Genomic DNA, 18,598 nt, shown 5'->3' on the forward strand with positions numbered 1-18,598 from the left:
AACGGGGGGGCAGGGTGGGGGACGTGAGGGAGAAAGGTTGTGGGATATGGGGGTGGGGGAAGGGGGGAATGTGTGGGATATGGGGGGGGCAGTGGGGTGAGGCCAGGCCCCCCCTCGCACTCGGCAGCCGAGTTAATAAGACCTCCCCAAAACTGAGGCCTTTACCAGGCCAGCCAGACTCCCCTGTTGGACCTGCTGTTCTGGGGCCGGGCAGGCGTTCCCTTCCTGGACCGGCTGCCTCAGCTCTCATTGGAGGCCGGAGGGAGGTGGCAGCGCAGCAGAAAGCTCACCTGCCTCTATCCCAGCAGCATCACAAGAGGGATCCCCCTCGGATCCTCGCTTGTTTCCGGACGCTTACGGCTAGGTCGCTCTTCCACTGCAGAAGAGACACATGGCTGCCTGATGTGGACTCAGAGGCCTTTGGAGCTGCCAGTCCGCAGCCCTGCCCCGATGAGGAGGCCACGAAGGCCACCTCCTAGAGTACTTGGGCAAATGAGATACAGAGCAGGGATGAGAATAACGGCACAGATTCAGAACGAGTGTAGCCACGTGGGGCACCAAGCAGAGCGCGCTGCATAGCACCCGCTGGCCCTCGAACACGTCTGAGCAGCCAGCGGAAGCTGCCCAGAGACGTAAATGGACCAGGGCCAGGAAAGCAGCCCCGCAATCCCTGGGGGTCTACCGCAGCCAGAGCCTAGTCAGGTAGACTAGGAGGAGGTGGATCAGGAGGTCCCAGGACTTGGTCCCTTGGGGCTGTGGATGGGGAGAGCATACACAAACAGGTGTGGGGAGTAGGGCAGCCAGAACCTTGACAGGATGTCCAGGCTAGGCAGTGAAGGGGCTGCAGCCTGGTGCACTCCAGGTAGGGGGGCACCAAGGTTTCCCTTTTCTGGGGGAAGGGGCAGGTGTCAGGGGAGTCCACGAACTGCGCCAGATTTATGGAGCTGCCACTGCGGTGTGTAAGAGCCTAGCACTCATAGGCTAGATGAACCATGGGTCGGACCCAGGGCTTGGGCCCTGCTACGCATTCAAAGGAAAGCTGGGTAGAAACCAGCGATAAGAGTTATTACACATTCTCAAGCACTCACTTGATAGCTAGTTGGCTCTTTTTATAGCTAGACAGGCATCTTTATCATGTGATCATGACCTCACACATGTGGTTCATCTCAGTGTATTGCACAGTTTACCAGTTCATTACATAATATATGCGAACCATAGAAGAGACCTTTGGTGCACCAGGATCACAGCCATAGGCCCATCAAGAACCGGTTACCCCCTCTGTTCATACAGGGGACTATTAAGTGGGCCTTGACAGATGTGTTGGGACAGCTAAAGCAGTTACAGGGACAGGAGTGGGTTGTTGAAGACAGGACTATTTGATGTGCCCAAGGGGCCATGGGTTTAGGCCAAACTATAATCCTCCCTTAAAGAGAGGCCGGGGGGGACACATTGACTAAATACAGGGGACAAATAACAAGAAAACAGGGAAGGGAGCAAGGTTCATGGGCTAACAACAAGGAATCTGGAAGGGGCACGCTGGACAGCACCCACTGCCCCCCACCTGAATGAATTAAAGGAGCCTGTGGATGCCAGCCAGTGAAATTGCCCAGAGAGGATCCTAGGCTAGATGAACCATTGGTCTGATGCAGTATAGCTCTGCTTATGTTCTTCTGTTTAAGGCCAGGAAGCTGGACAGCACTTTGCAAAAGGCACTAGCAAGAATCCTGCCCTCCTTCCTCTGGGATTATGACCCTCTGACTTTGGAGCAGTACTTGCTCAAGGGTAGGGCTTAGTGCTAAGAGCTGGAGATAGATCCAGTTTTGCTGCCAGCTTTACAAGCTTAGGCATGGCAGTGATTCTTGGGACTTTAGTTTCTGCATTTGTAAAACAAAGAGCCAGCAAGTTTCAGGCGCCACGTGCTCCCTGGCAGGGCTGTACAACAGCAGCATAGTGCTGGTACTTGTCTAGGAAAGGCAGGAGTAGCACGTTGCGCTGCACGCCAGGTCTAATGGGTCACCCCTTTGTTGCAGGAAGAGATGTCAGGAGAAAGCGTGGTGAGCTCAACAGTGCCAGCAGCCGCCACCCGCACCACCTCTTTCAAAGGGTCCAGTCCCAGTTCCAAGTATGTGAAGCTGAACGTAGGCGGCGCTCTCTACTACACTACAATGCAGACCCTGACCAAGCAGGACACCATGCTCAAAGCTATGTTCAGTGGCCGCATGGAGGTTCTTACTGACAGTGAAGGTAAAGAGAGAACTGTTCACGTTGCTGACAGCCATGTGTGTCATTTTTTCTAGGGATAACAGAACTTAGTTTGGCACAAGCATTAGGAAGTGAATGCATCATAGTCTTAGAGAAATCTATGGCTAATTTTGACTGTGGCTAACAGTCTGTACCTCTGAGAAAAGACACAAAACTGGCTTCATAGAAAGTTGCAACTTTCCCTTTCTCCCCATTATTCAGAGGACAGTAAAGTCCCATGGTCCTAGTCAAGCACCATTTTTCCAACTTCTAATCTACTCTTAAGTACTTCAGTTCTATGGAAAAGTGCTATGTTGTGGCTAGAACAAGGGATTAAGAGTCAGAATTTGCTTTTTTAGTTCAATTCCCAAACATTAATTGACGTGTCTAATTTCTTCTCCTTTACTACGAGGCTAAAAAAAACTTTCCTGTTGGAGGCTGTGAACCTTGGTATGGGTAAATCCCTTCTGAGATCCTTGGATGAAAGGGTGCTGTCAGGGGCAGACAGGTATTTCAGGCAGACGGCCACTACTGAGTTCTGGCAAGCCTCGAGGGCCACATGATGGGCAGCCAGGGGCAGATTATTTTTCTAAATTTTTAGGGGCCCCACGGGCTGGATAGAATGGCCTGGTGGGCTGCATTTTTCCCACCCCTGCGTAACTTCATCTTACTTGCAAGGGTATTTATTTTTGGATTCTAGAAAAGAAACCAGGGAAGCAGTAGGACGTGGCATTCGGCTTACTGACAGCAGTGTGCTTACTAATGCACGTAGACCAGAGCAGCCAAGCAAAAACCTGCAATTAATCTGTAGAAAAGCTAGTGAAGGAGTCTCTCTCTCTCTCTCTCTCTCTCTAGATGGGTTTGATTATAGAGAACTTGGAATGTGCATAATTGTGCTTTTTCAAAAGACTGTTCTTCAAACTGACTGACTTTCTTCTGAAATATACCTACACCAACCTTATAAAGCTTGCTTTTTTTTTTTTTGGTTAGATGTATTAATTAGTTTAGGCTGCAAAGTTTGTTAATAGCTGTTCAGAATATAAGGCCCCATCTTATATCAGCCTTCCCAAATTTAGGAGTATCACTGTTTGCCATTCCAAAAACAGTTCTCTCTTTGGGTGTTGCAATTTTGCGCGCACACTGGCCACATCTACACAAGATGGTGACTGTGCGGTAGCTTGTTACTGTTGTGCAGTAGCATTGCGTGGCGCAAAGTAATGAGTTTCTGCACAGTCAGCATCACCTAAAAGCCGTTCAGTGACGCTACTGCACAGTAACTCCGGTTACTGTGCAATCATTTAGTACTTGTGTCTGCAGTCTCATGTAGATGTGGCCTCAGACTGTTTTCTTGTTTGCATGTTTGGACTGATGGTCTTTATCCATAGTTTATTAGCAGACTGATCTTAGGAGCTTTCAACCTCCATTCTGCTGGTGAACATATTTATGTTTGAACATGTCATTTCAACTGGTCCAAAGCCTGGGTACCCCTTGGCCAGAAGATTTCGACCTGGGTTTTCAGTGCAAAGACTTCTCGCATTTAGAGCTGGTGAGAAGTAAGCAGTAGTTTTGACAGAGCCCTCATATAACATTCTCCTGTGAGAGGTGGTGGTGAATTCATGGATAACGTGCGAGAGGGGCAATATCATTTAATTTAGACATTGCTATTTTAGATAGAGTGCTTACCTCTATGCAGCCGGGGAAACAAGTTTCAGTTTTTACATAGCGTTTTTGTAAGTTTTCAGGTATTGAGTAGAATGAATGCTAAAGGATATTGCCTAGTCATAAATAATCAGATGTCTCTGGAGTGGGACATAGTGAGAGTTTAATGGTACAGAACATTGCTCAGAAGCTTTAGGATAGGGACTGAGGAATTCCCTTTCCCATGGGGAGCACAGAGAAATCGTAGGTGAGTAGATGGGCTATAACTATCCAAATTAGCTACAATTATTGCAAAGTCTCATGGAAGTTTACTTACCGTGGGGCTGTTATTACCATTCCTCTGAGAGACTCTATGAAGCAACACAACTGCCAACACCACAGTGGAGCGCTGATTCAGTACGGATTGTGCGGAAAGAATGCCACCTACTCAACCACTTACTTTCACTTAGGAGACAATACAATACTGCAACGTACCAAGCACGGTACAGCAATCTAGTCGTTCTGCAGCAGTGGTGAGGATTTCAGCAGTAACAAGTGTAATGCTGCACTGAAAGAACCAAGATAATAGCAGCGTTTGGCACTTCCATCTTGCTGTGCAAATGCTGTTTCCCCAGGTCCCTCAGGGAGAACGCCTTGCCTGTGTTACAGATGAAGAAACAGACCCGGAAGCTAAGTTTCTTGCCAAAGGGCAGAGTGATGTGAATAACACTTGGGACTTGATTTAAATAGCCACTTGCACTGCTCACTTTCTGATAAATGGTGTCAGATGCATGGTCTCAGTGCAGAATGCTAATACCATGTGTCCTTAGAATATGGACTTGGCTTTTCTGTGAAGGGACACATTCACTTTCCTATCAGGGCAGGAGTTGAAATTGATATCGTTAAGAGGAGCATAAAGATGACTTGAAGTGTACTAAGTTTTGGCTGTAAGATTTGTGAATCTCAGTCCTGTTGTGAAAATGCCTCATTTGCTAGTCGGCGCTCGCGTTTTACTGGGACCTTAACACTACTTATTTTATATTTCATGCTGCAGTAGTTCATACTTTTATCTTCCACTCCCTGGAATTTCTTGGGAGTGTATTTGGAAATCGGGACAGTAGCAACAGAGCTATAAAGGAAGGCACTCTTATCTGAAAGCTTTTGAAATATTTGTATTCGGTCACACCCAAACTGGTACAAATAAGTGTGTTTCCAGGAAGAGCAGCTCAACTTGAAGAATGTGGAAAGAATGAGGGAACTTATTTAAACAAGCTGTGGCATCTTTCACATGGAAAATCCTCCTGTTTCTTTGGCTCTCATTGCCATCACTTAGGCTCTTCCCTTACCTAAATAGAAATATACTTCTCAGCCCACAGGAGAAACTGCCCCCATTCTCTGGCTGTGCTTGGCAGGTGCCTCCATTTAGTTGGCAGGTTTGATTGCAACCATGACAAATCTGCATCTTACTGCTGCGGCAAGGTAGAAGAAAGGCCCTTTGTGGGAGCATGCTCTCTCCTCCCAGAGTTCTCCAGTGAAACTAGTTAGTCCCCTGTGTGTCGTCCCCCCTGCCAGCCTTCTGCACAGCATTTGAGAGAAAATATTTAGCCTCATCTACTTTAAGAAAGAGCACTCCAGGTCTCTTGCCTTCAATGCCACAGTGCTATTTTACTTGTTCAGCCTTGGCCAGAAGGTGTAACTTGCTTTGGTTTCAGTATGTGGGTGCCATCTTCGTAGAGCAGATTAAATTCTCATCTTTCTTAACAGTCTAGTATATCTTTATTATACCATCTGGGGATATTAAGCCCTGCCTGGAGTGGATGCATCCACAGGCATTTTTGTATTACAGTGATTAAAACTCAGCTGTAAAGGGCTACCAGTGAAATCTGCTTTTCCAGTTCTGCCTGGGTCAGACTGAGTGGCAGTTGGCCCCCTTCTTATGCGTTAGTCATTGCCTTTAGGCTGTGTGTTGAAGCTAGCTGGACAGAACAAAAGCTCTTGTGAAGTCACTCTGATGGGGTTGCTATCTATCTCGGAGCTTTCTCTGTATTTGGCACTGGAAACTCTCTCTCTCGCCCTCCCTACCACTGCTTGGGGGCATGGGGAAGTTAGCACTCCTCCAGGCTGCTGGGAGGAAAAACCACAGCAGAAGTTGGCTTACCCAGTCTGCAGGAGGCATCACAGTGAGCTGGGAACTGAGGAGGTTTGGGATCCTAGCTCTATGCTCAGGACATGCCCCTTTTCCATCCCTAGATGCTTGTGTTACCAGTTGTTTAGCCCATTGTAGCTCTGGGCTTTGGGTAGATGACACCTTTGTTTACTGCCTTGTTTTATGCACTCCTCCGCCTTTTGGTGGCATACCGCTACTTGAGGTATCTCTGCATGGGACAAAGATCCTCACTTCTGCTGCAGCCAGATATTGTGTTTACTGTAGTGTAGATGGCAGTGCTCCAAGACAACATGTTCTTTCATCCTTTCATTGGTTTGCGACAAGTCTACATTGCCATCCTGGCTCCCTGCAGTCCCTATGGACCCAGACCCTGACCTCAGCCTTACATCTACATTAATAGCTGTGGAGGAAAAATGCATGGAAGAGTCCTGCTGGAGTCTTACTAATTAGCTGAACAGCAGGCAAAGCTTATGCTGCACCCAAAGCATTACCCAAGTAAATTGGGGTTTACTTGTAATTCCGCTCATTTAAAACATCCGGTGTGCATTTTCCCTGCTTTCCCTTATTTGTCCAAAATATGAATCCTTTCCCACAAGTATTTCCTTAGTGCATTCCTGAGTCCAAGCCCATAAAAGGCTTTTTTGATAGTTTGTGGAAACTTGAGCCTCCAGATTGCATAACACCTTTCAGGGTTCATTTGGTCCAGTTCAGGAGAGGCCTGGGTATTAGAGGTGAAACACTGACACACTGTTCACAGACTTACACAAGGAAAAGCACTCTGGTTCTTGCTGGAACTCTTCTCATCTCCATTAGTACTCCTGGCAAATACTGCTACAAAGCGTTCTTGTCAGCATGAGAGTGCCTTTCATCTCTGACCTATGGGAATTTTAGAAACAGGCTGCTGGTAGTTAGTTCAGTGCCGCTCTTCTGGTTCCATGCTGGTTGGACACTAGAATGGGGATGAAAGGGATACAGCCCAAAATCTGGAGCATCTGCTAGTTGGTTTTCCCCTTCCTCTTCAGCCTTCATACGTGGGGGAGGGGTTCATTTCAACCCACATCTTCCCATGCTGCTGTTAAAAGTAAAGCTAGGGCAGCAGTCAAGTGGTCCCCCAAGTGTCTGGGCATGGGGTAGGCAAAGCACTTCTTCAGCATCCAGGCGTGGGGCAAGAAACGCATGTTAATCTGTGTTGTGGGAGGGGGAGTCTGTCACAGAACAACACACAGTTCCAGTTGGCTTAACCATTCATCAGTGCTCCTGAAGCAGGGAAGCTGTAGGCCACCAGAAACCTGGGTCTAGGAGCTGTGGTGGGGCACCAGGAGTCCAGACTCCCAGGTTTCTTTTCCCGTGTCCATTCTTGACCAGCCATAGCTTCCACAGGCTCCGTCCAGCTGGCGAGTCTTCTCTTCTGCCCCATTCAGGTATCTTCTCAGCCGCAACCGTACAAAGTTGTCCTGGTAGCTGTTTCTGTGGGAGGTGGCATGCTGGGTGGAGAGGGGAGCAGGCGAACAGCTCCACAAATGGAGGCAGGATTCCAGGGGAAGGAATGTGTGGATACCATAAAAGAAACAGATCCCAGCTGCTTGGTTTGAGGCGAGCAGCTACTGATGTTGTCACTATTTCAGTTTTAGCCATTCACTTGCGGCTGGGGAGCTGAAGGAAACAAAATGAGCTTCCTGCCTCCCCCTACGCACACACACTTAAACGAGTGTGGGAGATGCAGACAGAGCAGATTCCCTGTGCAAGTGCAGCCTGCTGCTGGGCTGGTTGCCAGCTCGGGCAGAGAGCTGGGATTCTGGAGTCAGTCACCCGGCAGCCTCCAGTGCAAGCCCCATGTGAGACCCTCCTGTCCATCATGCTGCAGCACATTGTGCCTACATCCTAGCCAGCTGGCTTCTCAGGCCAAGGAGGGTGAGGGATTTTGCCAAGCTCTCCCTTCCTCCTCTCCAGCTGTGCCCCACTTTGTCCCTTCCCAGGCTGGATTCTGATCGACCGCTGTGGGAAGCACTTCGGAACCATCTTAAACTATCTGCGTGATGGAGCCGTGCCGCTTCCCGAGAGCCGCAGAGAGATTGAAGAGCTGCTGGCTGAGGCCAAGTACTACCTGGTCCAGGGTTTGGTGGATGAGTGCCAGGCCGCCCTGCAGGTAGGTGTCAGCCTCCTTACTATGGGGCTAGTGAGGAGTCCTGGCATCAGCCTCAGCTGCTTGGAGGCTCAGTCCCCTCCACCTGTTCCATCAGACCCCCTTCCTAAGTGGGTGGTGCTGAGGGAAACTGGCTGCTCGCTTGGGACCATTAATGCTTCCAAGTCCTTGTTCCAACCCTCTGTTGACTGAGCTTGTCCACATGGCAGGGTGCTACTTGGCTGTATAGTGCATGGCTCCTCTCCCATGTGCAAAGGTGGTTGGGCTTTGTCATCGCTGCATCACTTTTCCACATAGCGCTGGGTCCTCAGAAGATATTTCCATGCTAGGAAATAATGTATTGATCCTGGCAGGCTGAAAGAGAAAGCACATGGAGGAGGGAGCAGTGGAAAGGGAGGCGGATGGTGGTATCCTGTCTCAGGAGTGGTTGCTATTTTGAGCTTATGGCATTGAAGTGTTGTAGCAGCAGACTGGATACAGGAGGAGAGAAATACACAGTCTGTGCTCTGTAGGTGGGTGAGGAGCATTGAGGGACATTTAAAATGCTCAGATGTTAGCTGAGCAGAACCCCTCTGTCTTCTGTACATGAAGGAAATGCCACTGGCTTGCATCCTCCCAATATGGAGGAGCCCTGAGCAGACCCACAAACTACCAGTTACGTCTCTTGACAGCACCACCCTCTTTCCGTAATGGAAACCCAGCATAAGCTAACAGCTGCTCCCACTCTTCTCCAGCTCCCAGCTGGGTGCGCACAGGCTGACTGGTCACAGGGCTGGGTCTCTGGCTCTTCATGGTATTCAGGGTATTCATGATCCCTCACTGTCTTCTCCATGTCTTGCATGAAGAGGCCTGGCTTTCAGCCTTCTGTCACCTGTATCTCCAGCATCATCCAGAGCAGAAGAAGATGGTGGCATAATAAGATTTGTATTGTGTGGCCGCATGTCTCAACTGCAGGGTGACTCTGTTAAATGCAGAGCAGACAAGCCCTCCCAACCCTCCCTGCAGCAGTTATACTGCGGAAAAAGAAAATGTCAACAGGCTAGAAAAACTCACATAAATGAAAGAGAAGTCATGACACATGACCCCAGAAGCCAGCGCCTTAGGCACAGGTAGATAGAACCCATGAATTAACGTGGTTCTGGGCATAGGGCCCAGTTTCCCAAAGACACCACAGCAGTCTCTCTTACGGCTCCTCCCCTCAGTGGGCAGGGTTGAGATGGGAAGCAGCAGGTAGTGCCCCCATACCCTGTTGTGTCTACGGAGAGGCAGGCTACTGCCAAGCTCCAGGAGATGACGAGCCACTGCTCTGGCTAACAGCAGGCTTCAGGATGGAGGAAGGCCCTGACATCAGCTTCCTCTCATTGCTGGCTTTGTCTCAGCAGAACAAAGACGCGTATGAGCCCTTCTGCAAGGTGCCAGTCATCACATCTTCCAAGGAAGAGCAGAAACTCATAGCAACATCTAATAAGGTAAGGAGGCATGGGCTGGGCCATGTCCCTGCGGTGGGGGGTGCAGGCGCAGGGGGGGGCTCTCCCTTACCATTGCCAGGCACTCTGGAGCACAGTAGTTTAATTCCACAATGATACGTGCTCAGCTTGAGCGCTCCACGTGAATCAGATATCAGATGCCACTAAGCCAGGTCTAAACAAAATAAAGGGAATGCAGAGGGCAGGCTGATGTAAGGGTTCCGTAACGGGATATTTCAGAGCCTTTCATCTGCTTTACCAGCCCAGGCTGGGAGGGGCTGGCACTTACCTCAGACAGAATGAGTTGGCAGCTCCTGTTTCTAGTAGCTGATCGCCATGCTGCTCCTGGCAGAGACGGAAAGGACAGCAGAGAATGAATTCTGACCCCGTCCTCCCAGCAGGGAAGCACTCTCCAGGCCTGATAAGAGATGACTGTTGGGAAAGCTCTTGCTGTTCCTATCTTGGGGATGAACAGAAACCTGCTTGAAGGGATGTTACTTGAGCACCTTTCCCCAGCAAAATGTCACAGCACTGAACTCACCTCACAGCGCACACATCTTTCTCTGAGTAGACCCCCAGCTGTACTGTAACTGTAGCCAGTTAAAAATTGCTCTAACCATGCTTTCTCTCTCTGCAGCCAGCAGTGAAGTTGCTGTATAACAGAAGTAACAACAAATATTCCTACACCAGGTAAAGTCTCCTGACTTCAACTGTACCAACCATTTCCACTGGGATTTTTAAAAAAGTGTAAAATCAGATTCACGGAGTGGCAGTTGCCTTCCCTTTGCTCAGAGCCAGTCAACAGTATTGTTAATGGGCAGTGACTGCTTTTTCCTCCCCACGTACTTCATGGATTCACTGTTAACTAGCTTAAGAGGGAGTGACCGTTCCCCAGTTAAAAGCTACTGACAACATATAGTTTAATTGGGAACCAGCTGCCTCTAGTACACTCCGGTGTTGACTTGTGTCCTCCATAGACCATTCACCACTGTCATGAGACCTGGCAGAGCCCTTTGACCCCTGGCTAGCTGCCAACATGCTTCTGAGCGAGGCAGTTTTATAACGGCTGATAAAAGTCAGGGTTGGTCTTGTCTTTGTCCATATCAGACTCACGTCATGTGTCACAGTCACAGCCCAGCAAATGCTCAGCTTGAGCTGAAAAAACGTTTTAGTTAGGATGATGGCTTTTCATACATAAGTACAGTGTCCTTTAGCAATATTACGCAGAACCCCTGAAAGCCAGCCTTCAGCAGGAGGCTTTCCTCTGGTCCTAGGGGCATGTCATTCACTACTGCATGAGAGCCCTAGAAGCAGACCTTTAGGCATCCACAACCATTAATTGCCCTGAATCCTCCTTTCTGCCTGGACTCTCACTGAGGCTCTTTTGGTGTTACACAGCAATTCTGATGACAATATGCTGAAGAACATTGAGCTGTTCGATAAGCTGTCCTTGCGGTTTAATGGGAGAGTCCTTTTCATAAAGGATGTGATTGGAGATGAGATTTGCTGCTGGTCTTTCTACGGGCAGGGGCGGAAGATTGCTGAAGTCTGCTGCACTTCCATCGTTTACGCTACTGAGAAGAAACAGACAAAGGTAGGCAGGAAACCCACTAGCGCTCACTAGCAGCTGACTTCCACTATCATCAGACTGGCCTATGGCCTTCTGGTTTGAGGACTTTCTTTAATACCCTAGTCTCCCTGGACCATCACAATGTCTGGTAAAAGGGAGAGGGTATAAAACAGGACAATCAAACCTACCACTGTTCTTTGGGGAGGGGATTTTAGCTTGTCGTGGCTTGCACAACAGGGTCCTAATCTGTCACAGAGCAGATAGACTGATCTCTGAGCCCAGTCATGCACTCACTGTTTTAAGGTTCCTGCGTAGAGAATTTATGAAAAGCAGTAGCCTTCCATTCACATAGGGTCTTACCTATTCAGAGAGGATCCTGCTGCTGTCTGCCCCTTAGGCAGTAATGGCTAAGTTTGGAGGATACCAGCTCTTGCATGCCTGAGGTGAAAGCCAGCAGAAGTTCAAATATAGCTGCTGAAAAGAGTTCCTCTTAACATCTGATTTTTGCTGGATTTCACACTCAGTTCAAAGTACTGCTATCCCCAGAGCCTGCAGAGGGAGAGAAAATGTCAGAGCTGGGCTGAAGTTCAGACCAGCCAGCAAGGTGGATCTCACCTCTCCTAATCTCTGCCTGTTCTGGGTGTCCAGGTGGAGTTCCCCGAAGCTCGCATTTATGAAGAGACGCTGAATATTCTGCTCTACGAGTCTCAGGATGGCCGAGGCCCTGACAACGCCCTGCTGGAGGCCACGGGTGGGGCAGCAGGCCGCTCCCATCACCTGGACGAGGACGAAGAGCGGGAGCGCATCGAGCGTGTGCGGAGGATCCACATCAAGCGCCCCGATGACCGGGCGCATCTCCATCAGTGAGCTGAGGGACAGGTGCAGACTGCATGGCTCCGTTTGCACAGCTGTGGCCTGACCTGCGACGGAACCAGGCGTTTTATTTATGTTCAGTGAAATCTGCGGGTTCCATTTTGTAATGGGAGGAGACGGCCGGGGGTGTTTAACAGGATGTAATTCTGTTAGAGAAATGAGGCATTGGGCACATGATCAGCCTGGTAATGCCGTATCGGAGCACTTGGAAAATGCCTGTAAATTCATAGCACTCTTTTCTACTGTCTCATATTTAGGAAGGAAGAGTGACTCCCTTCTGCTCTTAGTATTTATTCTGCACTTTTCCCTGGGATTTTCAAAATGACAGCCCAGCTGTCTACAAGCTCCACGTTTGTCCTAGCCCCAGAACCTAATATACAGGAACAGTGCAGCTCTCCACCACAGTAAAGCTAACCCAGCTGCTTTGCTCTAAGGTGTCCTGGCTGGACCCTTAAGGCAACAAGGTAGTGGGCTAGTAGCTTCAGAGGGCATCAGCCTTTCAGTTCCATATCCTAGAGAATCCACCTGCTTGCTGTGGTACTGCTTTAGAACCAAAGCTGGCTGGCAGGTTCCAGTAAGCACGTGTAGGGACTCTGCTGTTAAGTACTGAGAGCTAATCTGTCTAACAAGCAACTGAAAAGCTGGCCAAGGCACAGCATAGCTTCTCTTTTAAACCTGACTTATAGTGGTTCTATGAAGCTGGTGCCATAGCGAGTAGTGGAGAACCCTCAACTTTCCTGTAGCTGCAGTTAAAGGATGCGGGCTGTTTAAACTCCTCGGTGAGGGGAGGGTTTGAGGAACAAGCTATACTTTACCGTCTTGCCTTAGGTGTCCCTTGTATCGGCCAGAGCTGGTCACTGCTAGATGCTTTCCCCCTCTTGACCTCAGAGCGGAGTTTGTGTGTTCATGCTAGGCCACTGCTTCCCCACCTACTCCCAGCTCAACCACAAAGGCTTCTTCCCACAGCCGCCCTGGGCAGAGCTGCAGCATGGACTGCCAGCCCAGCAGGAGCCTCTCGGACTGGAGAGACTCCCCTTGGGAAGTGGTGTAGATGCCCCTTTCGGTGTCTTGTGGACCATGTGCAGTTATTCCTAGTCAGTCCAAATCTCCTGGGAAGCAGCAGCTGTGTGAGGGGGACAGAGCTGAAATCCTGTGTATAGAATACTGCATAGATCTAGTTTTCTAAGATTGCTCTTCTATTGCAAATGAATATTTTATCTACCTCCTAGTCTCTTGTTGCCTATTATGGAGTCAAGTAGCAATTGTAGTGAAATGTCATGTATTATTCAAAGGAGTTGGAAATTGAGGGATAAGAATAGGATTATAATGGCACCTACTGCTTCAGAGCTCAAAGCCAGTCCCTACTGGGCATGGGGGCCAGACCTTCTAGGGAGGAAGATCAATAGACATCTGCCTCTTGTAGAGTCTCTTTCACTGGAAAGATCTGGTGCTGACCTCTGGAGACAGGGATCTGGACTAGATGGACCACAGAGCTGATGCAGTGCAGCACTTCCTCCCACCTTGTTCCCCCGTAACCTGGTTAGCAGGAGGTTTGATGAAAGCAAGGGTTATACAGCGAGATAAGGGTGTGCTTGGTTCCAGCAGAGTTGGTCATGAAGTGATGTGTTAGCATTTGAAATACCAAAGGCAGCGCTCACCAGCTGGCATCACCACAGAAATCCTTAAACAGTCCCGCCCGCTCACAGAGAGTAAGCATTCAGCCTTCTCTGTGACGGGTGGTACAGCTCCAGGCATAGGTTTAAAGAGTTTGCAGACCATTTCCATCAGCCAAAGAATTCAAGTGCCAAACCAATACTATCCTCCTGGCAGCTGTGTGTATAACATCTGTCTCAGTCCTCATGCATCACTATAAGCAGTGTCTGAATTAGACATCAAAGTTCCTGTGACACAGACTAGTCTCAAAACCAAGCAGAGTGAATTATAATCTAATTAAACTGCTTAGCATTGTGAGTTATCACTTTGTAACTTCCAGTCACAGGCTTCATTAAAGTGCAGTCATATCCGTGCCATGTGTAATGCTGTAATAAGTCCCCAGAGAAGGCCTCACTCCTCACGGTAGATGGTTTGCTGCCAGTACAGCGTGCATTCCCGATTTCTGGAAGTCGCATCGAAGCCCCTTTCCTTCTCCTGTCTCAGTTGGTCTCGTTAAGTGAGATGCCATGAGATCATCCCATTTTATTTTTAGTCTTGTGCAGACAGAACCCCCCCCATGCTCACAAACTTCAAGGTTGTGCATTTATCAGACTGCATGCTCCAAGCTGGGCCGTGTGTATGAGTCTGGTGTTTCCTCATTGGCCAAGCGCAGAGCTCATGAACACTAAAAGGGGTCACAGTGTTTGCTGTTAGAGCTGGCCAGGCACCAGCCTTGTGGCCACACAGCCTTCATGCGCTAGATAAGCCACTAGCATGAAATCTGCCTTTGCGCCTTGCTCAGTGTCTTTGTCCCAGGCTGCTCACATCCCCACAGGACAGCAAATTCCTTCTCATGCAACAATGGGTGTATTTAACCAAAGTGTGTGATCAGCACTTAGAGCAAGGACTAAACCCAGGCTCCCTCCACCTCCCACGTGAGTGCAGTAACCGCTGGCTCTGGGTCCATAACCTTCATCGTCTACTCTGGTACGGCTTCAAGAGGGGATGGAGAGTGCTGCCACCCTCACCACAGATAGCCCAATGGTTAAGGCACCCCCCGGTGGGGATTCGCCCTCCTCAGGCTGAGGCAGGAATAGAGCCCAGGGAGAGGCTGACAAGGAGGCTGCTGCTCTCTGCTCTGTTCTGGGGAAGAGAAGCTGACACTTACCTTCAGGAGAGGCATCAGGGTCGGGATCCCAGGCCAATCAGCAGGATGCAGGGCTGGGGCTTGTCCTCAGTGCTGAGCATTGGCCAGCTCCAGGCAGCCACACCTGCAGCTTGCCAGCTGCGGCAGGTCCTGTTGCGAGGTACATGACTGCACATGCACAGCATAGGGCGCCTGGGCTCCCAACACAGGCCACTGGCTTCCACTGCAGAGACCAGGCACCTGCAACTTAGGCATTTCATCCCCTTAAGTGTTTCCCCTTTAAAGTTCCTACCTGTGCAGTCTGTAGGAAACAACAGCCTTGAGCTTCCTGCACTGCTTTCTTCTTCCAGTCCTTTTGCTCCTGCTCCGTGGCAACATAACCTCTCGCCCTCCCAGGGGAACACTTTACTGCTGGTGTAGATCCTACGCCAGGATCTACACCAGCAGTAAACTAGGCTTCTCCAAGCCTAAAGGGTGAAGGCTTTTTCTGCAAGGCAGGTTGCAAGTTAGAAGCAAGCAGCGAATTCCTGAGGGTCATTCAGTGCCTGCTTGTTGCTGCCTTAGCTGCGTAGTACAGCCTGAGTGTCGTCTCCTGTCCGAGAGGAAACCCGCAACATTTGATTGCATCTGATAATGGAAAGGAATTGTGACTCAGTGCCTGTGCTGACAGGTGCTGGAGAGCAGCCCCTGTTTGTAGTACGGGTCTGTTAGAAGGTAGAAGTTACAAAGAGCCTGGTGGGTCACAGCCTCGAACTCAGCTTGACCAGTTCAGCTGCTTATCCCAGCCTACAGTTGGTCAGCCAGACTGGTCAAAGCTGTCCCGAAGCCTCCAGCAGGGCCTAGCCTGAAGGACTGATCCTTCAGTTCTCCACGTTAAACCCCTGACCCAGAACAGGAAGTGTCCGAGCCGCAGGACTCAACCTGACCCCAGCCTGCCTTGCTGTTCCCTCTGGCTTGTGCTCCCACTTCACTGTCTGCTTGATCTGCCAGCATCTCGACCCTGCTTGCTCCCTGTCTGCGCTTTCTGCCTGATCCCCTGGCTCCTGACTTGGCCTGTTCCTAGACCCTGTTCTCCAATCGACCTCCTGACCCGGCTTGTGCCTCCCCACCCTGGTCAGCACCTCGATTACTGAGTGTCCCCTGACTTGGCTGCCCACCACCTTGCATGGCAGAGTCTTGATTGCACACAACGAAGAATCAGTTGGGCCAGGGTGGAAGACCAGCAGTCCGTGTCCCTAGCTTGTACACACAGCCTGAAGAGCAGGGCAGCGCCTTGCTGAACACAACACATTACACACTGAGAAGTCAGCTTTGGGCAGGTTTTGCTGCACTTGTGAACATTAGACCAGACTGCTGGTCTCGGATGTTTTCAGGGCCATCACGCAAAGCATCCTTGCTTTGACATATTAAGCTGTACTTTCAGCAGCTGCCTCCCCGAGGTTTTGCCTCCATACTCACACAATGAATAGGTTGCAACACAACCAGGTCCTTTTTAGAGACTGTCGCCCCTTGCAACCTGAGCACCTAGCAGCTGCAAAGGTGTGGCATTAACAGCAAATGGAAACAGGCCCTCATTTCAGACCCAGGGTTGACACTTTCCTCCCCCTCCACCAGGCAGTAATACTGACAGCCAGCAAGTTGTTCTGGGAAGCGTTTTTGTCTTTCGAGGTAAAGAGCAGCAGCTTACAAAGCTGCAGCTCAAAGTGCTTTCAGGATAATGTCTGCACAGTGCTAAGTAGAAAGAGCGCAGCTCTTGGAAACAGTTTTAAAGCAGTTGGCACCCGAGCTAGCTACAGATGACTGCACAGAGCTCAGTGTAGGTGAGCAGCTCGCTTATCCGCCCTGGGTCCTCGGCAGGCTGCTGTAGCTAGTTTTAAAGCTTGTGCAAGTTTGTCAGCTGCATTTGCACTGCTGCTTAGCCGCACCCTCAGTTTCTAATCTTAGCTCTTCGCCGCATCGCTCCATTCCACAGGTTAGGCCAAGTGCGGCACTAATGAATTCAGCTGGTACAATCGGACCTCTCCACTCTGCACAGCTGTGCACCAAGAGCTTGTGCTCAAGTCCCGTGTACGGGTGGTGTTTGCAGCGTGGATTTTTCCATTCTTCTTTCGGCTAGATGCAAAATAAATCAGAAACGTTTCATATTTACCTCAGCGTGTCTCCTTCTTGTTCGGTTCAAGGTAAGTGCCCATCACCACGTCCGCTGGTGTTACTTTCTAGCACCAGCTGTAGCAGAACAGCCAGCACCCTGGCCCGCAGGACTCTTTCCCCTTCAGAGTGCATCCCCAGGACTTTGAGGCAGCAAGTGGCAGGTATTTCACATGGCTTCAGCTCATCCCAAACAGATTTTGGGAGTCTTTGGGTTTGACTTGAGCAAAGGCACTTTTGTCTCAACATGAGACAGCAAACCCCACTGGGGATACAGCTGTAGGGGGAGACAACCTCGTCTTCCCCCCACTTCTACACCTGCCATAGCACACACCCGTCGCCAGAACAGGGGCTGAGTACCCCAGCTGCCAGCAGCCGGGGTTGTTCACTTCTGCGGGAGTTCGGGAAGGGAATTTTACCCCATTGCAGGGAGACCCTCAAAGATGCCTCACCTGGGGTCACAGAACCATCTTGTTCAGAAACTTCCTATCAACCCAGCAGGTTTCAATGTCAAGCCAAAAACTTTTTTTTCACCTTTTATTTTCGTTACTGATTCCAGTGCCCCATACCTCTCACAGTGCACTGTGTATAGCCATTAGCATAGGAAGAAACAACATGGAGTTACTTCAATAGAAAAAACTTTTCCCTACCCTAGAAAGCAATTGGCCAGAAAGAAAGCTGGGCATGTCAATGTCCCCAGCTGTGCAACCTCATCTGCTAAAATACTGATTCAGGTAACGAGACCTTTGCTAGCCCTTACCCTACTGCATTCAGAGAAATCTCTGCCCGCTCAGACTTGGTGGGATACTTGACTGTGCCAGCTTCGATGGTTGCCAGCGTTTCTGGGAGCGAGGGGGTTTCCAGCCCACGGTGCCAAGTTCCCTGATCTACCATTTGTGCTGTGCTCCTGTTCAGTACAGTAAATGGCTCAGGAGCAGTGGTTGGGGAAAGCCCTTTTTTTTTTTTTCTACCCTGAAAATCTTTCCTAGCTGGTTAAAGGTCTCAGCTTTAACCTCGTGGGTGCGTAAAACTGATATTTTACACATTTGAGAGCTTCAGCTTTTGGTTTCAAGCATTGCACAATTGTAGCGTGCATCTGTCCGACTACAACCCGTGTACACTGGAATGTGACAGCAACCCAATGGAATCTAGTTACCTAGAGCTGGATAAGCTCAAAGCTTAAAAAAGGAAATGGAAGAGCTTAAAAAGGCAAGTGAATGCTCAAGTCACAACAGTCCTGTGACCGCAGGAAATTCTCAGCCGCCAGACACAGGTGCTGATCCCATCCCAGGCTCCTCTCACAAGCAAAGATTGACAGACGGAACAGGGGGCCCAGCTTCCCATCAGGACCTTCCGCTGGTGGCCACCTGCAAAGAAAGGAATGAGCCATTTCTCAGCTCCTGGATTCAACCTCGGGCAGGGCTGTCTGGAAGCAGAACTACACTGCAATCACCTGCAGGTCTGGGGCAGCTACAGGCAAAGGCACAGCCACATCATAAGGTAGGTGTGCACGACTGGGGATCGGCACAAAGAGCCAAATAATGGACTGGTG

The 18,598-nt window shown here is 49.8% G+C and overlaps 2 protein-coding genes across 6 annotated transcripts in view; one reads left to right on the top strand and one right to left on the bottom strand.

Moving 5' to 3' along the window:
* The window catches only part of KCTD10 (potassium channel tetramerization domain containing 10), a 17,531-nt gene extending 485 nt beyond the window's left edge, over nucleotides 1–17,046 (top strand). Inside the window, exons 2-7 of one of the 2 annotated variants that reach the window (XM_019507179.1) lie at nucleotides 2,031–2,244; nucleotides 8,023–8,192; nucleotides 9,569–9,658; nucleotides 10,293–10,345; nucleotides 11,054–11,249; nucleotides 11,874–17,046. In XM_019507179.1, coding sequence (XP_019362724.1) covers nucleotides 2,031–2,244; nucleotides 8,023–8,192; nucleotides 9,569–9,658; nucleotides 10,293–10,345; nucleotides 11,054–11,249; nucleotides 11,874–12,092 — 942 coding nt within the window. In that variant the 3' untranslated portion in view covers nucleotides 12,093–17,046. The remainder of the gene's footprint in view (nucleotides 1–2,030; nucleotides 2,245–8,022; nucleotides 8,193–9,568; nucleotides 9,659–10,292; nucleotides 10,346–11,053; nucleotides 11,250–11,873) is intronic. The other variant, XM_019507180.1, reaches the window with a different exon arrangement.
* A 525-nt stretch (nucleotides 17,047–17,571) lies between these two features.
* Nucleotides 17,572–18,598, bottom strand: part of MYO1H (myosin IH) — a 63,483-nt gene continuing 62,456 nt past the window's right edge. For all 4 annotated transcript variants that reach the window (XM_019507174.1, XM_019507173.1, XM_019507175.1 and 1 more), the window contains exon 32: nucleotides 17,572–18,413. In XM_019507174.1, the coding sequence (XP_019362719.1) occupies nucleotides 18,390–18,413 (24 nt within the window). In that variant the 3' untranslated portion in view covers nucleotides 17,572–18,389. The remainder of the gene's footprint in view (nucleotides 18,414–18,598) is intronic.

Source organism: Gavialis gangeticus, unplaced genomic scaffold (genome assembly GCF_001723915.1).
Source record: "Gavialis gangeticus isolate Ggan-Ray unplaced genomic scaffold, GavGan_comp1, whole genome shotgun sequence".
Taxonomy (NCBI): domain Eukaryota; kingdom Metazoa; phylum Chordata; order Crocodylia; family Gavialidae; genus Gavialis; species Gavialis gangeticus.